The following is a 20,519-nucleotide window of genomic DNA, read 5'->3' as shown; positions in this document are numbered from 1 at the left end:
AGGCCACGAGTCACGAATTGGTTGGACTGAGAAAGTTGGAGATGTGAGACAACATGACTGCTAATCACAGGACCGCAGTGTGACGGCCCCCCGACTCGATGACATTATGTAAATGAAGTCTATGACTGAAAATAGCTGGGAAAGTCTTGTAATGGGACATGACCTTAAAATGACATGCTCAGGTGACAAGATCACTAACAGCAGTGGCCACTTTAACACTCCCTTCCAGTTTGAAGTCAAGTGATCTGATAACAACAAGCCCCCTCTGACCTCACCCTTCCAAAATTGCCCTGCTAAAGGGGTCTCTCACAGACAGAAAGTTCTTGATGCTGGTACAGACTTCTTCAGTCCCCTCCATTGATTCCCTCAAGTTAGGTTCAAATTAGCTGTCTAAACGTCAATATCTGAACACTCAGGTGGTTTTCAAAGCCCTTGTTACTCACCGTTTCATACTACAGAATGAGCAGATGTTGATGTAGGTATTGCCATTACTGCCACACAAGGGGCTGCGGATAATATCACAGAGAATATTCCTGAGGTTCTGACAGTTGGGCTACAGAAATGGAAAGTAGAAGGTCAGGTAGACGTAAGCAGCCGGGCACTGAAGGAGAAAACCTGAGGATACCCTTACCTGTGGAGGGAGGTCTTCCCCACTTGTCAAGTCTGTGGAGGAAAACAGGGAGAAACCCATCATTGAAAACTCCATGAAACATCTAAAAAATGTAAATCTTCATCCACTGTCAGAAGTAAACATTTAGAAGGACTTAATAGTAAGAATCTATCATCATATCAGACATCACATAAAACAAAATACATCTGTCAATGCCATCATCACATAGAGCATGTGCTGCTCTGAGCTGACCGCTACACTGATGGGCTATGAAGGCACAAACTCCTCAGTGGGCTCCTCTCCAGCAACCCTTGTGTGATCCCGAGAGGCTGACATTCCCACCTGGATATCATGTTAAGGAAACACAGAAACAGCTGAGCAGGTGGACAAAGCGGCCATCAAAATGAAAAGGCAAAGAAGGGGCAACAACATCAGTGGCATGGCGGGGCAGTGGACATCACTGCTGCCCCACAGACGCCACGTCCAGAGCTTAAACCCCACGCCTGGTCATCATCTGTGTGGAGTCTGCATAGGTTTGTCGTCAGGCTTTACTCCCACATGTCAAAGATGAGTTTATATTGATAGTGGACATCTCGAAAGTGAACCAGTGTATGTGTGTGTGAAAATGGACACTAATATCTATCTATCTATCTATCTATCTATCTATCTATCTATCTATCTATCTATCTATCTATCTATCTATCTATCTATTATATAGTGCCTTTCATTTTATCTATCTATCTATCTATCTATCTATCTATCTATCTATCTATCTATCTATCTATCTATCTATCTATCTATCATAGTGCCTTTCTATCTATCTATCTATCTATCTATCTATCTATCTATCTATCTATCTATCTATCTATCTATCTATCTATTATATAGTGCCTTTCTATCTATCTATCTATCTATCTATCTATCTATCTATCTATCTATCTATCTATCTATCTATCTATCTATCTATCTATCTATCTTTTACATAATGCCTTTCAATAGCTATCTGTCCTTTAAAGCTTTTCATGTCTCTGTATATACTCTCTGTACTATATAGCGCCTTTTATACCTCTTCATAATTTATATAAAACCCAGGTGGCGCAGTGGCGCAGTGTTAATGCTGCTGCCCGCCATTAGGATATCAGAGTTCCCATCCCCTGTCCTCCCTGCATGGGGTTTGCGTGTTCTGCCTGATGTTACAAATCTTTACCTGACCACTCCACCTAATAAAAGAAGAGGGCTTTGTCTGACCACTTGTATTTTATTAAAATGGCTAACATTTTACAGGTTCTGCCAGGGGTGTGTAAAGTTATAAACACAACTCTACCTAAATTAAACATATTTAACCTGTTCATGTTAGAGAAAAAACAGATCATCAGAAACAAAACTCACAGGGAGAGAACACACAAAACCCACACGAGTAGAAATCAGAACTAAAATTGAACAAAATTGAATTAATTCCCCTTAAACCTTCTTAAAGCCTATTTTCCTAATCATTTTTATTTTTTTCCCACCAAACTGACTACTGTGGAAAAGACTTGAACTGAATAAGCAGGAGTGTCACCTGAGAGGCAAATGAAGGCAACGCACAGCAGCAGGAGGCGCATGGCAGACATCTTGACTCGTCTCGTTGGCGTGTCTGACTCAGACTGGCTGCCCAAAACGCTGCTGCCCTCAATTTATAAGGCAGCATATCAGGAAAATGAACTAAAAAACGTCTTACGGGCATGAGCCTCCCAATTACAAAAATTCAAAACTATTTTAAATTATGAAAAGCCTTGGAGATACACACGTCACATAGATAGATAGCTGGTGTGGCGTGTGGCTACGTGGCCTGTGTGCTCCCTGATGTGACCCTTCATTCCTGTCCAAGTTTCTCAGGTAACTCCCATCACTTGTGCCCCCCTAATCTTTATACCCCCTATATTAATGACTTGGCTGATGCTCCACAATTTGTCGCCATTCTCCCCCCTTCGGCCCCTCATGAACTCACAGCTGAGGCTCTTGTCTCCAAGACTGTCACTTTGCCGAATCGTCTGACCCGCGATACGCTCTTGACAGTCCAGTGAGGACCCTGCCAGGTGACAGACAGACATGTTGCTCCATCACACTAAATCCTTCTCATGCCTGATGGTATCCCATCTGTCTGTAAAAGACCCCCAGCAGCTGATGCTGGTTTTGCCCTTCATTGGACATCAGTAATGGATGCTGACTGCTTTACTGATCTTCTCTCTTTCTGCCCAGCTTTGCTCAGATCAGTATTTGATGTCTTAATAACTCTTATTATCATCAACTTTTTATGTTGTTATATTGTTAAATGTACTTTGGTGGCTTTCATGTCACTTGGTGGCTTTCATGTCACTTGTCACACATGTCATTTTCAACACTTCTGCTCGCCCTTCTGATTTCAGTTATGTTGCTTTATCATCGTAAGCCATATGCTGGTGTTGACTTACCTGAATCTTTTCCTTAAAGTAAAGTTTTCTTCAATTTTTGTTATTGAGAACGAAAGGGGGTCTTGTCAATTATGAATTTTTCACAGGCCCTTTTCCTGCATTGTTCAAACAGACCCCAATAACTCCTCTCCTCAAGATGCCCCTCTCAGCCCATCTCAAGTCGCTCATCACAGGCCCGTGTCTCTCCTCTCCTGTTTCTAACCAAGTCTGCTTGACTCTAATCAGTCGAACTTCATGGACAGCCATTCCACTGAGACAGCTCTGCTTACTGTTGTTGATGTGAATGTCATCTCTGCTCGTCCTGCCTGATCTCTCCTCTACCTCTGACATGATCAGCCACCAGGATTGACACCTGCCTCCTGGGCAGATTCTGTGGTGTGTCCGGGCATGGAGAGATGGAGAGATGCCAAGGGTGTGTCACACAAGCACAGGAGTGCCTCAAGGATCACTGCTGGGTCTTCTCCTCTCCCTGTCATGCAGTTCTATGGTTTTACCTATCAGTGCTTTAATAATCATTAATAAAATACAATTTATTGATATAGCTATACCTGTCGTTTCCCTGATGTTGCAACCTGGATGGAAGAACACCATCTGCAGCTAAGCCTAGCAAAGATCAACCATTTTGTTATCTGAGCTCCTCAGTCTGTTCCCTGTCAGCTTGGCTCACTACCACTGTCACCTGCTAAGTTGGTTTGTCACGACTGATGACCATCTGTCCTTCAAGGACCACCTTACTATGGTCTGTAAGTTTTACTCTGTAGAACATCCACAAGATCAGACCATATGTAACATAGTATGCAGCACAACTCCTGGTCCAGGGTTTCATCTTGTCACGTCTGGACTACTGTGACCTCTCTGCTGGCAGGAGTACTGTCATGTGTCACCAAGTCACTGCAGATGATTTAAAAATGTAGCAGCACGTCTGGTGTTCAGCCAGCTGAGGTGGGCACATGTCACTCCTCTCATCAGATTACTACACCGGCGTCACGTAGAGTGACTGTGTCCACAGAACAGATGCTCTCAGGTCAAGGGTTCACTGCAAAAAAAATGGGTCACATTCTGGGATGTTCTTCATCTCTTGTATTTAAAAAGATCAGACATTTTGGACTCCCCAATGAGAAACCAATTTACTTCCATATTTCAAGAAAATCTTGATGAACAAATTTGGATCCTTTACGATCAGTACCCAAGATCTGCAAATGAGGTAATTCTTGTGTGTGAATTGTTTATTGAAACACATTGGCCTTGTGAAGCCTCACGAAGCATAGTAACATTTCAATCATTTGTGTCGGAAATCGTATCGAAGCTTCGAAGCATTTGACACTTACCTCCCTAGTGACACCACCTGGCCATTTTCATTAATGTTACACAAACTCATGACCAACTTCAAATTTCTTCTTCTTCTTGTCCGTTACGGGAGATGGACAGTCTGAAGTGGAGCTCTGTTATCAGTGGTGTAATTTTTCCTATTATTTCTTATTATCCTGTATTTACCCATCAAAAGGAGGTTCTATTACAGTATATGCAAGCCTATATAAACATGAGTGGCAAGAAAGGGGCTCAGAAACAAACAATATTAAAAGCTACATCCAAGCCTAGGCAGGTAACAAGTCCAAGTTCAAGGTACAGCTTTTCAGAGACTGACCTGGAACAGGCAGGCGAAAGCAAAGACTTCCCAGAATCCAGCTTCGCTGCATCATCTCCAGTCGAGAGCGAAAATGGGAGTGAATGTGCAAGTGATGCAGGTCACGATAGCTCGCTGAATCCAGAAGATCACTTGATACTGGAAATGGCCTTGCATTCCGCGTTTTCACCTATTCCTCGCGAGCCAGAAGCATCGGCTGTAATAGGGATTGCCACTTCATGAAAGCCGAAACGATCTGTCCAAACTGAAGGTAACAATCACTGCAATGGCCACAGCCATAAATGAGCTCAAGCAAGACATTCAGAAAGATATAAAGAAAGAAATAAATGGTTTGATCAAGACAAGCGAGAAGACAGACGAGAAGCTGCGGTTGGAGCTGTGGCAGGATAATAAAGACTTGGAGAAACGTGTATATAATCACTTTGAGGCAGCCTTTAAAGGTATACAGGAAAAAACTGAGGAACACATTCAGGAAAATGCGTCTAATCTGAAAGCACGTGCTGATCAGCTGGAAGACGTTAAGCAGATATTCACAACTCGAATTGAAACAGCCGAACACTTGGCATCTACCGCTGATGGAAAAGCAACAGCGGCGAATTCCGAATGCAAAAGACTCGGAGACAGACTTGCTGCTCTGGAAGATGGATGCAGAAGGAATAATATTAGAATAAAAGTTCTACCTGAGAATTGTGAAAGTCCAAACTCAGTGAAATTCATAGCTGAACTATTCTCAAAAATAATTGGAGTGGACTTTAAATCAGACACCGAGATAGCAGCAGCTGACCGCATACGGGGATCAGATACCTCTAAACCTATGTCTTTGGTCGTGCACTTCGAGAAATTACAATCTAAATTTAATGTGATGTCACTTCTCAGAAGGAAACAAGAGATTATATTTGAAAATAAATACATTTGTATCATCACACCCTGTCCTGGCATGGCAAAGAAGATCTTACCGCTGTCTGATCCACTTGCAATGATACTGGTACCTTAATTATACATTCTTCTCCCTTCTCGGCCACTTTCTGTTTCTGTTTTTTTTTTTTTTAACATCATACCCTTGGTTTATTGTTACTGTTATTATTGTATTAGGTCTTGCTATGCTTATCCGGGGTGACTTTTTAACACCATACCCTGGTCTTACTATTTATTACTATTTCAAGACTGTTGTTGATTTTATTTTATGCTTATAGTATTTGGACTTTATTAGCAATAGATATCTTAATTTCAATCCTCATACGCCGCTGCTGGGGGGCTTGTTTTGTTTAGGAGGGGCTCTGTCTCTAGGTATGTCAGAGGACTGGGACTTTGTGAAGTGGGGTCCAGGCTCAACTGGGGAGGCAAAATGGGGGGTGGGGGGACTGGAGGGGGAGAAAGAGAGCAAGATGTATCTAATCTAACCTTTCAATCCTTATAACGACAAGTGCCAACGTAACAATAGGCTTCACAAAAATAACTCCTGGGAAAATTGGATATTTAGGTCAAAGCTGTTTCATTTTCAGTTAAGACTACAAAATGACATCACAAATTCAGAATCAATGTCTCCATGACCGAGCAGTTAACTTTGTGAGCTGGAATGTTAAAGGTCTGAATCATGAATTAAAGAGAAAAAAGTTTTCTCTCACCTAACAGGTCTAAACGCTAAAATAGTATTTTGGTGACCATTTTGGTAAATGGTGACCATTTATTAAGCAAGGATCAGTTCCAGCTGCAAAAAAAAAACTGGACTGGCCAAATATTCCATTCCAGCTTTACAAAGAAAACTAGAGGTGTGGGAATTCTTATATGTAGAACAGTCTCATTTGTAGCATCAGATGTAGTATCTGATCATGAAGGGAGATATGTGATTGTCATGGGCAATTTATTCAACTGTAAAGTGATTTTAATAAATATTTATGCACCCAATGTCGATGATAGGGTATTCATACAAAATGTATTTTCATCCATTCCCAAGGTGAACACTCATAAAATTATAATGGCTAGGGACTTTACTTATGTTTTAGATCCAGACCTAGATAGGTCTCCTGCCACAGGGACGATGACATCTACACAGTTTGTAACTGACCACAACTTATCAGAACCATGGAGATTTCTAACCCAAACTCAAGAGCATACTCCTTCTACTCACCAGTGCATCATTGCTACTCAAGAATTGATTATTTCATTTGTAGATAACAATTTCTTGCCTACAATTAAATCTTTCAAGTACGACGCTATTGTTATTTCCGACCATGCCCCTTTCATCTTGGAGCTAAAATCATTATGCCCCACATAATCCACTAAGACATAAGTCTTAACCCACTTTTATTAGCAGATGAGAACTGTACAGAATTTATATCCAAACAAATCAACTTATTTCTAGAGACAAATACATCCTCAGAGGTCTCTGCAGGATTACTCTGGGAAACTCTAAAGGCCTTCTTAAGAGGACAGATCATTTCATATCTTTCCCACAGAACTAAATTGGAAACCAAGAAGGTATCCGAGCTAATCAATGAAATTATTAGAATAGACCAAGAACATGTCAGGCGTCTAAGTTAGGCTCTTCATAGGAAAAGGCAGGCTCTGCATTCAGAACTCAAACTCTTGACAACTAAAGAAACAGAACAACTCATTTCTAAATCAAGACATCATTACTATGAACATGGAGAGAAAGCTAATAAGCTCTTAGCTCAACAAATCCACAAGCAAGAAGTTTGCAATGCAATCCCAACAATCACCAACAGAAATGGAGACAAAATCATTGACCATAAAAATATCATGCACATATTTAGAGACTACTATAAATCCTTATATTCTACTGAGTTAAAGAAGGCAACACACAATTTAATGCATTTCTGGATACATTACAGATACCACAAATTGATACTCTCAGTGCAGAGGAACTGGATAAACCTCTGGCACTATCAGAATTACTAGATGCTATGAAGTTAATTCAGAGTGGGAAAGCAGCAGGCCCTGATGGCAACCCTGCAGAATTTTAAATGCAATTCTCCACTCAACTAGCTCCCCTTATTAGCAACTTTTACAGGAGCTAGAGACAATAAAATTTCAACTCAAACTTTTTGCCAAGCGTTAATCACCGTCTTTCCTAAACAAAATAAGGACTTATTACAATGTGCATCACACAGACCAATTTCACTTCTGAATAATGATGTTAAGATACTCTCCAAAGGCCTAGCTAGAAGGATAGAGAAAGTGCTGCCTTCGGTAATATCACAAGATCAAACAGGATTTATTAAAGGCCGACAATTAGCTTCCAATCTTTGGCGCCTGATTAATATAATATATTCACCTGCAAAGTCTAAAAGACAGAAAAAGCATTTGATATGATTGAATGGAACTACCTTTTCACTACATTGGAAAAATTAGGGTTTGGCCCAAACGTTTGTGCATGGATCAAACTACTGTACACCAATCCAGAAACTTCAGTTTGTATTAACAACATTATTTCAGACTACTTTAAACTAGAACTAGAATGGTACCAGACAAGGATGCCCCTTGTCACCACTGCTTTTTGCAATTGCCATTGAGCCACTGGCAGTTCACTGTAGAAATGCTTATGAGATAAAGGGGGTTATCAGAGAAGGACTTGAACAGAAAATTTCTTTATATGCAGATGATATGGTACTGTATATATCAGACCCACAAAACACTAAGCCTGCAGTCCTAACAGCACTTAGAGAATTTCAAAAGATTTCTGGTCTCCAAATTATTTTGACTAAAAGTGTGCTCTTTCCAGTGAATTCTCAAGCACACAATATTAGATTGGACACCTTCCCTTTTATCATCGCAGATCAGCTTAAATACCGAGGGGAAAAGCGCTTTGAGTAGTGAGAAAAGCGCTATATAAATGCAAAAAATTATTATTATTATTAAATATCACAAGTAAACATAAAGTTCTTTATCAACAAAATTTCACTGTCTGCATGGAAAAAATTAAACAAGACTTGCATAGATGGTCAACCCTTCATTTCACTTTAGCTGGAAGAAATAACATTGTTAAGATGAATATCTTCCCTAAGCTTCTCTTTTTATTTCAAAACATTCCAATATACATCAATAAATCATTTTTTTAAGAAATTAGATTCAACCATAACCGCATTTATTTGGAATTCAAAACATCCACGTATCTAAAGAGCGACCCTACAAAGACCTAAGGCAGAAGGTGGCATGGCTCTACCTAACTTTCAATTTTATTACTGGGCAGCAAATATACAAGCAAAAACAACCTGGACATGGACACAAATAGATGAACAAAGGCTTGGTCGGCAATAGAAATAAAATCTTGCAGTACTTCTTTATATTCTTTGCTTTGTACCCCAATAAATGCAAGTTATCGCCAATATACTAATAACCCAATTGTGCTTCACTCACTCAGAATTTGAAGCCAATGTAGAAAGCATTTTAAGATAGAGAAGCTTTAATCTGTGGCACCTCTGCACGAGAACCTCCTTTTTCCACTCACTCAAACATATGCAGTTTTTAATGTCTGGAAAACATTTAGGATTAAATCACTTAGAGATCTGTACATAGACATTGTCATTGCATCCTATGTACAATTACATTCCAAATGTAACTTTCCAGCCACACATTTCTTTCACTACCTTCAAATCAGAAACTTTGTTAAACAGAACCTGCCCAATTTTCTTCACCTCCCACCTACCTCTATGCCGGAAAAAATACTGATCAGTCTCGAGGACTCAGACAGCATTTCTGTAATTTATAAAACCATTTTACAGTCCCTCCCTTTCAAAGATCCAAGAGGACAGTGGGAAAAGGATCTCTCACTCAGCATCTCAGAAAAGGAGTCGAAGGCAGCAATGCACAGAATCCACTCGAGCTCCATATGCACAAAGCATAGAATTTATTCAACTCAAAATTATATATCGAGCACATCTGTCTCATTTAAAATTGTCCAAAATGTTTCCAGGGCAAGATCCAACCTGTGAACGCTGCAATCGAGCTCCAGCTTCACTAGGCCACATGTTCTGGACCTGCACCAAATTAACATCATTCTGCACCAAAATCTTTAAATGCCTTTCAGACAGCGTTGGTGTCACAATCCCTCCTAATCCACTAACAGTTGTGTTTGGTGGGCTCACCAACGGGTTTAAAGTGGAGAAGGACAAACAAACTGTGATTGCCTTTACTACACTATTGGCACGTAGACTTTTCTTGCTCAACTGGAAGAATCCTAACTCTGCTATTCTGAGTCAGTGGGTGACTGATGTGATATATTATTTGAAAGTGCAAAAAATCAAATTCTCACTTAGAGAATCTGTGCAGAAATTTTTCGAAACCTGTCAGGATCTCATCAATAACAGCTTAGAATAAGCTTTTAAAGCACTGAGGAAGCAGATTCTCTCCCCTTTTTTCCTTTTTTTCTCTCCATTTATAAAGAGTCACTTATGAATTCATCTATTTACTTATTTTTACTAGCTTTAAGTTTTACCCTGCTGGCTTAGCTCTCTTTTTCAGGGATGGAGGTTGATTTGTTTTTGATCTTATGTTTATAAAAATTGATTTATTTGTATGGAATGTTGTGTGATTTTAATAAAATCCAAAAAAAAAAATTTCTTCTTCTCCTTTCAGTTGCTCCTGTTAGGGGTCTCCACAGCAGATCATCATCTTCCATACCTTCCTCTCCTCTCCATCTTGCTCTGTTACCTGCATGTCCTCTCTCACCACATCCATAAACCTTCACTTAGGCCTTCCTCTTCTTCTCTTGCCTGGCAGCTCTATCCTTAGCATCCTTCTCCAAATATACCCTTCATCTCTCCTCTGCACATGTCCAAACCAACGCAATCTCGCCTCTCTGACTTTGTCTCCCAACCATCCAACTTGAGCTGACCCTCTAATGTCCTCATTTCTAATCCTGTCCATCCTCACCACACCCAATGCAAATCTCAGCATCTTTAACTCTGTCACCTCCAGCTCTGTCTCCTGTGCCACCATCTCCAGCCCATATAACATAGCTAGTCTCACTACCGTCCTGTAGACCTTCCCTTTCACTCTTGCTGATACCCGTCTGTCACAAATCACTCCTGACACTCTTCTCCACCCTGCCTGCACTCTCTTCTTCACTTATCTTCCACTTATCTTCCACAATCCCATTACTCTGTACTGTTAATCCCAAGTATTTAAACTCATCCACCTTCACCAACTCTACTCCCTTCATCCTCCCCATTCCACTGACTTCCCTCTCATTTGCACACATGTATTCTGTCTTGTTGTCCTATTGACCTTCATTCCTCTCCTCTCATATCTCCACGTCTCCAGGGTCTCATCAACCTGCTCCCTACTCTCACTACACATCACAAAGTCATCAGCAAGCATCACAGTCCACAGGGACTCCAGTCTAATCTCGTCTGTCAACCTGTCCATCACCATTGCAAATAAGAAAGGACTCAGAGCCGATCCCTGATTTAATCCCACCTTCACGCTGAATGCATCCGTCGCTCCTTCCGCTGACCTCACCCCTGTCACATTTCCCTCATAATTATCCTGTACAACTCTTATGTACTTCTCTGCCACACCCGACTTCCTCATACAATACCACAGCTCCTCTCAGTCACCCTGTCATATGCTTTCTCCAGGTCCACAAAGACACAATACAACTCCTTCTGGACTTGTCTAAACTTCTCCATCAACATCCTCAGAGCAAACATTTCATCTGTGGTGCTCTTTCTTGGCATGAAACCATCCTGCTGCTCACCAATCATCACCTCACTTCTTAATTGAGCTTCGACTACTCTTTCCCATAACTTCATGCTGGGGTTCATCAATTTTATCCCCCTGTAGTTACTGCAGTCCTGCACATCCCCCTTATTCTTAAATATCGGCACCAGTCCACTTCTTCTCCACTCCTCAGGCATCCTCTCACTTTGCAAGATTCCATTAAACAATCTGGTTAGAAACTCCACTGCCATCTCTCCTAAACACCTCCATGCTTCCACAGGTATGTCATCTGGACCAACGGCCTTTCCATTCTTCATCCCCTTCATCGCTGTCCTTACTTCCTCCTTGCTAATCCATTGCACTTCCTGATTCACTATCTCCACATCATCCAACCTCTTCTTTTGTTCTCTTCATTCATCAGCCTCTCAAAGTACTCTTTCCATCTTCACAACACACTCTCCTCATTTGTGAGTATGTTTCCATCTTTATCCTTTATCACCCTAACCTGCTGTACATCTTTCCCAGCTTGGCCCCTCTGTGTAGCCCACTGGTCCTTTTCTCCCTCCTTAGTGTCCAACCCCTCATACAACTCATCATACGCCTTTTCTTTAGCCTTCGTCACCTCTCTCTTCACCTTGCACCTTATTTCCTTGTACTCTTGTCTACTTTCTACAGCTCTCTGACTATCCCACTTCTTCTTCGCCATCCTCTTCCTCTTTATACTCTCCTGTACTTTCCCATTCCACCACCAGGTTTATTTTCCTTTTTTCTTTGTCCAGATGTCACACCAATCACCCTTCTTGCTGTCATCCTTACTACATCTTCTGTAGGTGCCCAACTGTCTGGTGACTCTTCACTGCCACCCAGTGCCTGTCTCACCTCCTCCCTAAACTCAACCTTGCAGTCTTCCTTTTTCAACTTCCACCATTTGATCCTTGGCTCTGCCCTCACTCTCTTCCTCTTCTTGATCTCCAGCGTCATCCTACAGACCACCATCCTGTGCTGCTTAACTACACTTTCCCCTGTCACCACTTTGCAGTCTTCAATCTCCTTCAGATCAACTCTTCTGCATAGGATGTCATCTACCTGTGTGCATCTTCCTCCACTCTTGTACGTAACCCTATGTTCCTCCCTCTTCTTAAAATATGTATTCACCACAGCCATGTCCATTCTTTTGGCAAAATCCACTATCCTCTGACTTACTTCATTCCTCTCCTTGACACCACATCTACCCATCACTTCTTTGTCTCCTCTGTTCCCTTCACTAACATGTCCGTTGAAATCTTTTCCAATCACCACTTTCTGTCCCTTGGGTAAACTGTTCATCACTTCATCCAACTCACTTTTCTTTGGCAAAGGCTACAGAAAAGGCATATGATGAGTTGTATGAGGGGTTGGACACTAAGGGGGGAGAAAAGGACCGGTGGTCTAGACAGAGGGACCGAGCTGGGAAAGATGTAAAGCAGGTTAGGGTGATAAAGGATAAAGATGGAAACATACCCACAAGTGAGGAGAGTGTGTTGAGCAGATGGAAAGAGGACTTTGAGAGGCTGATGAATGAAGAGAACGAGAGAGAGAAGAGGTTGGATGATGTGGAGATTGTGAATCAGGAAGTGCAACAGATTAGCAAGGAGGAAGTAAGGACAATGATGAAGAGGATGAAGAATGGAAAAGATGTTGGTCCCATCCATCGCACACCCAACTTGCCGGGCATATGCACTAACAACATTCATCATCACACCTCCAATTTCCAGCTTCATAATCATCACTCTGTCTGACACTCTTTTCACCTCCAGAACACTCTTGTCATGCTGTTCCTTCAGAATAACTCTAACCCCATTTCTCCACCCACTCCCACCATGATAGAACAATTTGAAACCCCTCTGATCCACCTGGCCTTACTCCCCTTCCATTTAGTCTCTTCACACACAATATATCAGCCTTCCTTCTCTCCATCATATCTGCTAACTCTCTCTCCTTACCAGTCATACTGCCAACATTCAGAGTTCCTGCCTTCAGTCCCACTCTCTTTACCTTCCTCCTCTCCTCTTGCCTCTGGACACAATCCGTAGCCCAATTTCCACCAGCACCATGTTGGCTAACAGTACTGGTGGCGGCCATTGTTAACCCGGGGCTCGACCGGTATAGAAATCTGCATCATTGTCCACATATTGATTTAGCAAAATTTTACATGGGATGCCCTTCCTGATGTAACCCTCCCTATTTATCGGGGCTTGGGACCGACACAAAGAAACACACTGGTTTGTGCATCCCCTGTGGCTGGGTTACAAGTCGACATTTGTATGATGTATAATTTATAGTTTTATTTCTTGCCACTAAGTATTATCGGACACAATCATTTAAAATGTATTGATCATCCACAAACATTCATTTCTCCTGGCAATTCTGTTGAGTTTTTTAACTCTGCCAATGCCATATGTACTTCAAACGGGAGCTCGATGAATAATGACTGGAAGCACTGAGCAGACATACGCACTGGAATCATCAAGCATGTTTCTAAGCACTGAGCAGACATACGCACTGGTTAATGAAGCGTGGAACGTGGTTCGAAATGCCGAGCAGACATACGCACTGGTTAATAAACCCTCAAGACGGTCAAGGAGGTGAGCAGACATGAGCAGTTACAGGAGGCTTTGTGAAGCCTCAACACACTCGAAGGCATTGACCTGTATATTTTTGAGAGCCTATCTGACACTTAACTCTCCAGTTATATTTTGTAATTCATATTGACACTACACACTTCAGTGGATATTGTTAAGTGACGCTCTGAAATGACAATTCAGGAAGTTGCTGAGTATTCATTATTGTTACTGTGGATTGCTGTGATTTCCTTTGTCTGATACGTTGTGTCAAAGATATATTGTCATATATTAACTTTATATATATAAAAAGATAAATTGTGCACTTTTTATGCAATGGTTAATTTTCTTCAAAACCGTACGTTATATAGTATACATCTATAAATATATTTTTTTCGTCTTCATTAGGAGAATACAACAATGATAGTCTCATGTCAATTAAACCAATTTAATGTGCAAATGTCAAACAACATTTATTGTCTACATCCGCTGCAGTAAGAACAGTAGTAGTAGTTCAGTTGTGTGGAGCTCATTAATTACCCCAGTTAGGTGGCTCAATGGTATCGCAACTGTCTCTCAGTAAAAACACCAGGGGTTCACGTCGTTGATCCTCCTCTTGTGAAAAGTTTTTTTTTTCAATTCCTCCATTTAACAAACAATTTAAACTTGGACAGATAGCGAGCGAATCGAGCTATCGAGGGAAGGTTGAGTCGCTTTAGTCGGCCAGGCGGTACACATCCCTAATTACTGTATATTGTGTATGTAAAGAATTTCACTATAAAACGTAATAAGCTTAATATTGAGTGTTTGGAGACACTGGTGTCGTACTGAATTTGTGTTGTAGAAAAACAAACTACTGTCCAGCATGCTTATGTTTGCACTTCTCTGAGATATACAGTAAATACGTATATATAAATGTGTATGTATATATGTATGTATATTGTGACAGATTGAGGTCACTGTCGTCCTCTTGAACCCTCTGACTTGACTCCAGACACCAGATAAAAGTCCAAATATTAATTTTATTTGAACAATAACGTGCACAAAGCACCCTCCACTCCACAATACTCATAAATTAACCAATACACTAATCACTACAATAATCAATCCTCCACACTCCCAGACACTTCGCCACCCTTCCTCCTGGCTCAGCTCAGTGTACTGGTTTCCCAGAGTCCTTTATATAGTCCATGACCCGGAAGCGTTTCTCTCTTTTGTCCATGTGATCATGAACACTTCCGGGTCGGATAAAAAGCTCCTTTCTTCAACCCAGAAGCACGTCATTTCTTCTTGTCATATGATCCTGACGCACTTCCGGGTTATAGGGCACGTAAGAGTCCGACAGCCCCCTTACAGCGACTCCTGGTGGTCCCCATGGTACCCAGCAGGGCTTTGCATATAAACTACAAAGTCCATGAGGCCCTGCTGGAATTTGGGGAACGTCCATGTTGTCGTAAGAGCTCCACCTGGTGGCCTGGGGGTGAGGACCGGAATATTTAGCCGCCGCCCACCACAATATATATATATATATATATATATATATATGTGTGTGTATGTATGTATATATATATATATTAAACTGCCTCTTTTATCCTTTCTTGTACAGCACTTTGCTTCAGTTTTGGGTGTTTTAAAGAAAGTTTGTCTTGACTTGACTACATCTCCCATCCTGCTCTGCAGGTCTCCACCAGTGAGATGCTGCCATCGTGTGCACTGGGGTGGTGGAGGTAGACATAACTACCAGCACCACTTTTTGTCCTTCCCAGCTGGCCTCCTACCTGGGCAAGGAACTGTCAGCCATCCTGGTCAGGACGCTGGACCATCCTTGTCTTTCCATTGCAGCCGCCCTTCATGTTTTGCACACTTCTTTGGGTTGTAAATTTCCATTAAAGGATTATTGTGCCATTCTTGTATACCAATCTACACACAACAAACCCCATAATGATAAAATGACAGCATGTTTTCAGAAGGGTGTGCAATTTTTTTCAAAATCAACAACTGGAATCTCATATCCATAAAAGTGTTAAGACCCATAAATCAGTACTTTGTAAAAGCCCCTTTGGCACCAACTAGGGCTTCAAGTCATCTTTGGTAAATCTCTACAAGCTTTACACACCTGCATTTAGGCAGCTGATCCCCTTCTTCCTGACAGATAATTTCAAAGCTTCAGCAGTTTGGATGGGAGCAACAACAACAACATTTATTTCTATAGCACATTTTCATACAAAAAAGTAGCTCAAAGTGCTTTACATAATGAAGAGAAGAAAATAAAAATAACAGACAAAATAAGAAATGAAAATAAGACAACAATAGTTAACATAAAAAAGGAGTAAGGTCCGATGGCCAGGGGAGACAGAAAAAACAAAAAAAAAAACTCCAGATGGCTGGAGAAAAAAATAAAATCTGCAGGGATTCCAGGCCATGACACCACCCAGTCCCCTCTGGGCATTCTACCTAACAAAAATGAAATAGTCCTCTTAGTATTTAGGGTTCTCACGGAAGGACTTGATGATGATGGTCATGCAGACTTCTGGCTTTTAATCCATCACTGTTGGAACATCACGGTGCTTTGAGTAGATGGTGGGGGCACAAGCCACCACCAAAAGGACACTGGAAAAGGAAACAGAAGAGAGAGTGGGGGTTAGTACAGATTTTAGAGCCACCATGAATAGTTATTATAATGAATTGGATATACAGAGTATCAGGATTAAATTACAGTGAAGTTATGACAAGGCCATGTTACAGTAATGTGTTTTCAGTAGTTTTTTAAAGTGCTCCACTGTATTAGCCTGGCGAATTCCTACTGGCAGGCTATTCCAGATTTTAGGTGCATAACAGCAGAAGGCCGCCTCACCACTTCTTTTAAGTTTTGCTCTTGGAATTCTAAGGAGACACTCAGTTGAGGATCTGAGGTTACGATTTGGAATATAAGATGTCAGACATTCCGATATATAAGATGGGGCAAGATTATTTAAAGCTTTATAAACCATAAGCAGAATTTTAAAGTCAATCCTGAATGACACAGGTAACCAGTGTAGTGACATCAAAACTGGAGAAATGTGTTCGGAGTTTCTTTTCCTAGTTAAGATTCTAGCAGCTGCATTCTGCACTAGTTGCAAACGATTGATGTCTTTTTTGGGTAGTCCTGAGAGGAGTGCATTACAGTAATCTAGCCAACTGAAAACAAACGCGTGAACTCATTTCTCAGCATCTTTCAATGATATAAGAGGTCTAACTTTTGCTATGTTTCTTAAGTGAAAAAATGCTGTCCTAGTGATCTGATTAATATGCAATTTAAAATTCAGATTACAGTCAACAGTTACCCCTAAGCTTTTTACCTCCATCTTGATTTTTAATCCTAATGCATCCAGTTTATTTCTAATAACTTCATTGTATCCATTATTGCCAATAACTAAGATTTCAGTTTTCTCTTTATTTAGCTTGACAAAGTTACTATTCATCCATTCTGAAATACAAGTCAGACATTGTGTTAGTGAATCAAGAGAATCGGGGTCATCAGGTGCTATTGACAAATACAGCTGTGTGTCATCAGCATAGCTGTGGTAGCTCACGTCGTGCCCTGAGATAATCTGACCTAACGGAAGCATGTAGATTGAGAAGAGCAGCGGACCCAGGATAGAGCCTTGTGGAACACCATATAGAATATCATGTGTCTTTGAGTTATAATTACCACAACTAACAAAGAATTTTCTACCTGCCAGGTAGGATTCAAACCAATTTAAGACGCTGCCAGAGAGGCCCACCCATTGACTAAGGCGATTTCTAAGAATATTATGATCAATGGTGTGAAATGCGGCACTCAGATCTAAGAGGATGAGAACAGATAAATGGCCTCTGTCTGCATTTACCCGCAAGTCATTTACTACTTTAACGAGTGCAGTTTCTGTGCTGTGATTTGTTCTAAAACCTGACTGAAATTTATCAAGAATAGCATGTTTATTGAGGTGGTCATTTAACTGTATAATGACTGCCTTCTCTAGAATTTTACTTAAGAAAGGTAGGTTAGAGATGGGTCTAAAATTTTCAAGAGCAGAGGGGTTGAGATTATTTTTCTTAAGTAGGGTTTAACTACCGCAGTCTTAAGACAGTCTGGGAAGACCCCCGTATCTAATGACGAATTTACTATGTCAAGAATATTATCAATAAGCACGCCCGATACTTCTTCGAAAAAACTTGTTGGTATTGTGTCAAGGGCACAGGTGGAGGGTTTCATTTGAGAAATTATTTTATGTAAATCAGGTAAATCTATCCTAGTGAAAGACTTTAATTTGTTTATTACAGAATGCTGGGGTTTAGGAGGATCCGCAGTGTTGGGGAGATATACTATGTTATTTCTAATTTCATTAATTTTTTGATTGAAAAATACAGCGATAGCCTCACAGGTTTTACTGTAAGTACTTAGGAGGCATTCCTTTGAGTTACCTGGTTTAACAGACGATCAATCGTCGAAAATAAGACTCTGGGATTACTAGCATTGTTATTTATAATCTTAGAGAAATAGCAGCGCCTCTCAAGACGGACTGTGTTATTGTATTCTGTTATTTTAACTTTTAATATTTCATAGTGGATAGTTAGTTTAGTCTTTCTCCATTTACGCTCAGCTCTACAGCATGTTCTCTTTAAATCAGACACTCTTTGGGTCTTCCATGGTATAACAATGCTAGAAGATTTTTTAACTGTCTTTACAGGTGCAACTATGTCAGCAGCAACTCTCACTTTAGTATTAAATCTTTCCACCTTACTATTTACATTCTCCTCGCTATTATAGTTGGCACTATAAACGGACTGATTGCTAAGAATGTTTGTAAGTTTTAAAGCTGCTGATGAGTCAAAGAAGCGTTTTTTAACAATATGCTTCTCATGAGTGTTTTCTATCATTATTTCTATATTAAATAGTAGAAGAAAATGGTCTGATAGACCAACATCAATGACCTGCTTTATATCAACTTTTAGTCCTTTAGTAATTACTAAGTCTAACGTATGACCTGCTTTATGTGTAGGCTGATTAACGAGCTGTCTCAAATCAAAAGAGTCCAGGAGGTTCATAAATTCTTTTACTTTCTGGTCACATTGATTATCTATATGAAAATTAAAGTCGCCGACTATTAAGAGAGTGTCATAGTTTGTAATTAAAATTGACATTAAGTCAGAGAATTCCTCAAAGAAAGACGCGTTGAATTTAGGAGGTCTATAAACGGATAATACTAGAACGTGAGAATCTCCATGAATAACAACGGCGAGATACTCAAAGGACTTGAATTTACCAACACTGACATCTTTACATTTTAACCGGCACGAGTAAATGTTTGCTAATCCTCCACCTCTCTTTCCTTGGCGATCAGCACGAGTAAAACTGTAATCCGGAGGCGCAGATTCGATTAAAACAGCTGCGCCATCTGAGCTAAGCCACGTTTCACTTAGTGCAATAAAATTAATTTTTCTATCACTAATAAGATCGTTGATAAAAAACGTCTTGTTAGTTAAAGCTCTAACATTTAATAGAGCCATATTTAATGTTTCGGAGGGGCAGAGATGAATACTATGTGCGTTATTGATATTTGGAACAGGAACCAAGTTATTTTTATTAGCGCCGCTCTGCGTGTATTTTTTGTTTAATCTATAGTCGGTTTTTATAGTTTTAATACATTGTTCATCTAAAGTAATAATTTTAATTAAATTATTGGTGTTTATGCCGTATTGCTTAGATTTTCTACGTGCATTGAGATTGGTTATTACAGTTTTAATGCCGTGCACTTCTATGGAAGATTTTATTAAACAATTATCATGTCCTAGCACAGCAATAGCATTTCGGAAGGGGTTAAGAGTAGAGATAGATAGTCAAGATAAACGAATTACCTTAGATATGTTTTCGGAGAGGACCCGGGCGCCGAAACTGTTTGGATGCAGGCCATCTCTCTTGAAGAAACGCAGCCTTTCCCAAAAGAGGTCCCAGTTGTTGATGAATCTGATGTCTTGATTCTTGCAGAAGCCCTGCAGCCAGTTGTTTAATCCTAGCAGACGACTGTAGTACTTGTTTGATCGTCTGACGAGAGGTAGTGGACCCGAAATGAAGATCTTTGCCAATGGGGTCCTCTCCTCCATCCATCCATTTTCCAACCCGCTGAATCCAAACACAGGGTCACGGGGGTCTGCTGGAGCCAATCCCAGCCAACACAGGGCACAAGGCAGGAACCAATCCCGGGCAGGGTGCCAACCCACCGCAGGGGGTCCTCTCCTTCATGTCTTTAATTAGTGCTGCAAAGTCAGCCTTGAGGAAGCACCTGTGAACTGCCATCTTCAGGTCTCTCATGTGAGTCGGCCCCTCAAGGACACCCTGAGACTTGTCCTGAAGCCGTTGTGTTGGCTTGTCATACTGAGAGGAGAGCCATCACCCAAATCTGGGGTGGTCTGCACTCTGGAGCAGGTTTTCATCAAAGTCCTCTCTGTATTTGGATGAATTGATCCTCTCCTCAGTTCTGACCAGTCTCGCTGTCCCTGATCCCCCATTG

The 20,519-nt window shown here is 40.8% G+C and overlaps 2 protein-coding genes across 10 annotated transcripts in view; one reads left to right on the top strand and one right to left on the bottom strand.

Moving 5' to 3' along the window:
- Window positions 1-20,519, top strand: part of LOC114660439 (serine protease inhibitor Kazal-type 1-like) — an 821,621-nt gene that overhangs the window by 307,490 nt on the left and 493,612 nt on the right. The window lies entirely within an intron of this gene.
- LOC114660438 (serine protease inhibitor Kazal-type 1-like) overlaps window positions 1-20,519 on the bottom strand; it is a 565,538-nt gene that overhangs the window by 241,605 nt on the left and 303,414 nt on the right. For 2 of the 8 annotated variants that reach the window (XM_051934258.1, XM_051934257.1), the window contains exon 1: window positions 2,172-2,252. The exons of the other annotated variants lie outside the window; for them this stretch is intronic. In XM_051934258.1, coding sequence (XP_051790218.1) covers window positions 2,172-2,223 — 52 coding nt within the window. In that variant the 5' untranslated portion in view covers window positions 2,224-2,252. Of the gene's footprint in view, window positions 1-2,171; window positions 2,253-20,519 lie in introns of those variants that run through there. 8 annotated transcript variants of the gene reach the window in all.

This window comes from Erpetoichthys calabaricus, chromosome 11 (assembly GCF_900747795.2).
Source record: "Erpetoichthys calabaricus chromosome 11, fErpCal1.3, whole genome shotgun sequence".
Taxonomy (NCBI): Eukaryota; Metazoa; Chordata; class Cladistia; order Polypteriformes; family Polypteridae; genus Erpetoichthys; species Erpetoichthys calabaricus.
Note: the sequence above shows the minus strand (reverse complement) of the source record. Positions and strands in the feature narration are given on the sequence as shown.